Raw genomic sequence first — 3,797 nt, forward strand, 5'->3', positions numbered from 1 at the left:
CCAGATTGACTATTTCCTCCTCAGGAAAGGGGATAGAAGGTTGTGCGAGGATTGCAAGGTTATCCCAGGTGAGACCCTCGCAACACAACATAGGCTTTTGGTGATGGATGTTGGTATTATAATAAGGAGGAAGAAAAGGTTAGTACGAGGTCGCCCGAGGATCAGGTAGGGCGCCTTAACAAAGGATAAAGCCTGGGAGTTGGAAGGAAGGTTATCGGCTATGGGAGCTTGGAGGAGTTATGAGGACGCAAACTCTATGTGGTCAACGACGACGGACTGTATAAGAAAGGCGGCGAGAGAGGTGTTAGGGGTATCTTCGGGTTGCTCCGGTGGTCACAAAGGAGACTGGTGGTGGAATGAAGTTGTCCAAGGAAAAGTGGAAGCGAAGAAGGTAGCATACATGCAGTTAGTAGGTAACACTAGCGGGGAGGAAAGGAGGATGAACAGAGAGAGGTATAAGGTAGCTAGGAAGGAGGCGAAGCTGGTAGTCATGGAGGCAAAGACAATGGCTTTTGCTCGCCTGTATAAGGAACCGGTGGACAAAGGCGGGGAGAAAAAGTTATTCCGACTAGCTAAGGCAAGGGAGAGTAGGGCTAGGGATCTAGACCAAGTGAGGTGCATCAAACACGAGGACGGCAGAGTTTTGATGGGGGATGACCAGATTAAGAGGAGGTGGCAGACCTACTTTTATAAACTTCTAAATAAAGAAAGGGATCAGGATATTGTGCTCGGTGAAGTGGGAAATGCCGACAATCTCCATGACTTTAGTTATAGGCACATTAAGGTCGAGGAAGTAATGGAGGCAATGCGTAAGATGAGTAGGGGCAGAGCAACCGGACCAGACGAAATTCTGGTTGAACTTTGGAGGTGTGTGGGTAGAGCAGGCTTGGAATGGTTAACTGGGTTATTTAATGTTATATTCAAGACAAATAGGATGCCAGATGAGTGGAGGTGGAGTACAATGGTCCCGTTATACAAGAACAAATGTGATATCCAGAGTTGTAATAATTATAGGGGTATCAAATTACTGAGTCATACCACGAAAGTTTGGGGAAAAGTGGTAGAAATGAGAGTGCGAAGGATTGTGTCTATTTCAGACAACCAGTTCGGGTTCATGCCGGGGCATTCTACCACAAAAGCTATCCACCTTATTAGGAGGACGGTGGAACAGTACAAGGATAGGAAGAAAGATCTCCACATGGTATTTATTGATCTGGAGAAAGCGTACGATAAGGTTCCTAGGGAGGCTCTATAAAGCTGCTTGGAGGCGAAAGGGGTGCTGATTGCCTACATTAGGGTGATCAAAGACATGTATGATGGAGCTAAGACTAGGGTTAGGACAGTAGGAGGCAATTCCGAGCATTTTTCGGTTATTATGGAGTTGCATCAAGGTTCTGCGCTCAGCCCGTTCCTATTTGCCCTGGTGATGGATGCACTGACTCATCATATTCAAGAGGAGGTGCCATGGTGTATGCTATTTGCTGATGACATAGTTCTGATTGATGAGACGCAAGGCGGCGTCAATGAGAGGCTAGAGGTTTGGAGACAGGCCCTTGAGTCTAAGGGTTTCAAGTTGAGCAGGACTAAGACGGAATACCTACAATGCAAGTTCAGCGTCGAGCAGACGAAAGTGGGGATGGATGTGAGGCTCGACTCCCAAGTCATTCCCAAGAGGAGTAGTTTCAAGTACCTTGGGTCGGTTATTCAGGGAATTGTGGAGATCGACGAGGATCTTATACACCGTATAGGGTGGGGTGGATGAAGTGGAGGTTAGCGTCGGGAGTCCTATATGACAAAAGAGTGCCACCAATACTAAAAGGTAAGTTTCATAAAGCAGTGGTTAGGCCTGCCATGTTGTACGGGACCGATTGTTGGCCGATTAAGAACTCACATATCCAAAAGATGAAAGTAGCAGAGATGAGGATGTTGAGGTGGATGTGCGGGCATACTAAGATGGATAAGATTAGGAATAAAGCTATTCGGGAGAAGGTGGGCATAGCCCCGTGGAGGACAAGATGAGGGAAGTAAGACTCAGATGGTTCGGACACATTCAGAGGAGGAGCACTGATGCTCCGGTGAGGAGATGTGAGCGACTAACTGTGGTGGGCACGAGGAGAGGTATAGGATGACCCAAGAAGTATTGGGGAGAGGTGATCATGCAAGACATGGCACGACTTAGGATTACTGAGGACATGACCCTTAACAGAGAATTGAGGAGGTCGAGCATTAAAGTTGTAGGTTAGGAGGTAGTTGTGAATATTTCTTCGAAGCATCAGAGTTAGACTTGCCAGTTAGGTTTTAGTTTTAGAATGTTAGTAGTTTCTACTGATGCCGGTTTTTACCTACTGGTTATGGTGTACTTTCCATCTATTTCGTATTTTTATATATATATGTTGTTATTTTATTATGATTCTATTGATAATACTAATATATTGTCTCTTGTCGTCTTCTTGAGCTGAGGGTCTCCTGAAAACAGTTTGGAATGGGGATCGTGATAGGGCTATTGATCAGAGCTGAAGTTCGCCGGCTACAAAATAAAACTTCAGCTCTAGAGTTGAAGTTCGCCAGTTACAAAAATAAAAACTTCAGCTCTAGAGCTGAAGTTCTCCAGTTACAAAACAAAAACTTCAGCTCTAGAGCTGAAGTTCGCCAGTTACAAAACCAAAAACTTCAGGCCCGTCTACTAGAATGCTGAAATTTTGCGTGATTGCCTTTGCTACTTCAGCCCCGTATGCTGAAGTTATGCGAAAAAGCGGGTACGCTTGCAATTTATTTTGCAAAGCAGACATAAGTTAAAACGTGACAAAAAAAAAACGAATATAGATGCAAATGCCCCTTAAAAAAATACTAGTAGCAAACTTTATTTTACTAGTTTGTAGTCCTACTGTATTACTTACAAATGTATAAAAGAAGAAGCCAATCGACTTATTTGTACTATATTAAATAACATCAACAACAACACAAACAGATAGGCCAGTACTCAATATTAGACAAACGTATAGTACAAACTCAACATCATCAGCAACAAATATCTTCAAAGAAAGTGATTCAATGAAATAAAACAACCACCATAGATAATAATACTGAAAATCAAACCAATGCCTCAGAAATTGGCAACCCGAATCCGTCTCCGGTGTCCATAGGTGGTGTTGGCGCCATAGCAGCGTCTTGTGCTATGGTGGCCGACGAGAAAAATAGCATAATTACCATGTCCATGGCAAGCAGAAACTTGATAACTGAGTTACCATATTGTGCCATTTTTTTTTTTGTAACAAGTTTGGCTTATAGTTTCGAACAGCAAAAGAACTGGAATTGGCTAGCAGCTGCTGGAGAATTGTTGTTTGAATAGGCACAATTTATACTTCTCTGTTTGGCTAAAAACTAAATTTTTATTTCATTTTTATTTTCTTTTTTGGGTGAAATTTAAGGTACTCCTAGTCTTTCTAGTCATGGTTAGTGGGAACCACAAATGTGAATCTCAGGTGGGCAATAGCCCTCCCATCTTACTGTGGGTCTCCACTGAAACCTTACATTTATTTTTCATTTTTGGCACCTTTTTTTTTATATATATTTTTCATCCGGTATTCGGCACCTACTTTTATGGCTCAACTAATTTTGATTCACGCTGTAAAATCTTACTTGGAGGGGGAAAGGAGTGGGTAAAGTATGTAAGATTATTAAATCGCAGTCATAGTAGAGATTAAGACACAATTATGCAATCAATCTAAAGTTAAAGTTTAAGGAAGCATACCGTTTAACTCCATGGATACAGCAGCGACAGCAAACGGCAATTAAGT

General features: G+C 42.7%; 1 protein-coding gene across 1 annotated transcript; it reads left to right on the forward strand.

The window, feature by feature from the left end:
* Positions 1–220: 220 nt before the first annotated feature.
* Positions 221–3,349, forward strand: LOC107804713 (uncharacterized). Its single transcript, XM_075252996.1, has 2 exons — positions 221–867; positions 3,289–3,349. Exons 1-2 carry the CDS (start codon positions 221–223, stop codon positions 3,347–3,349), a joined length of 708 nt encoding a protein of 235 aa, XP_075109097.1.
* The last annotated feature ends 448 nt before the right edge of the window (positions 3,350–3,797 follow it).

Source organism: Nicotiana tabacum, chromosome 5 (assembly GCF_000715075.1).
Source record: "Nicotiana tabacum cultivar K326 chromosome 5, ASM71507v2, whole genome shotgun sequence".
Lineage (NCBI taxonomy): Eukaryota > Viridiplantae > Streptophyta > Magnoliopsida > Solanales > Solanaceae > Nicotiana > Nicotiana tabacum.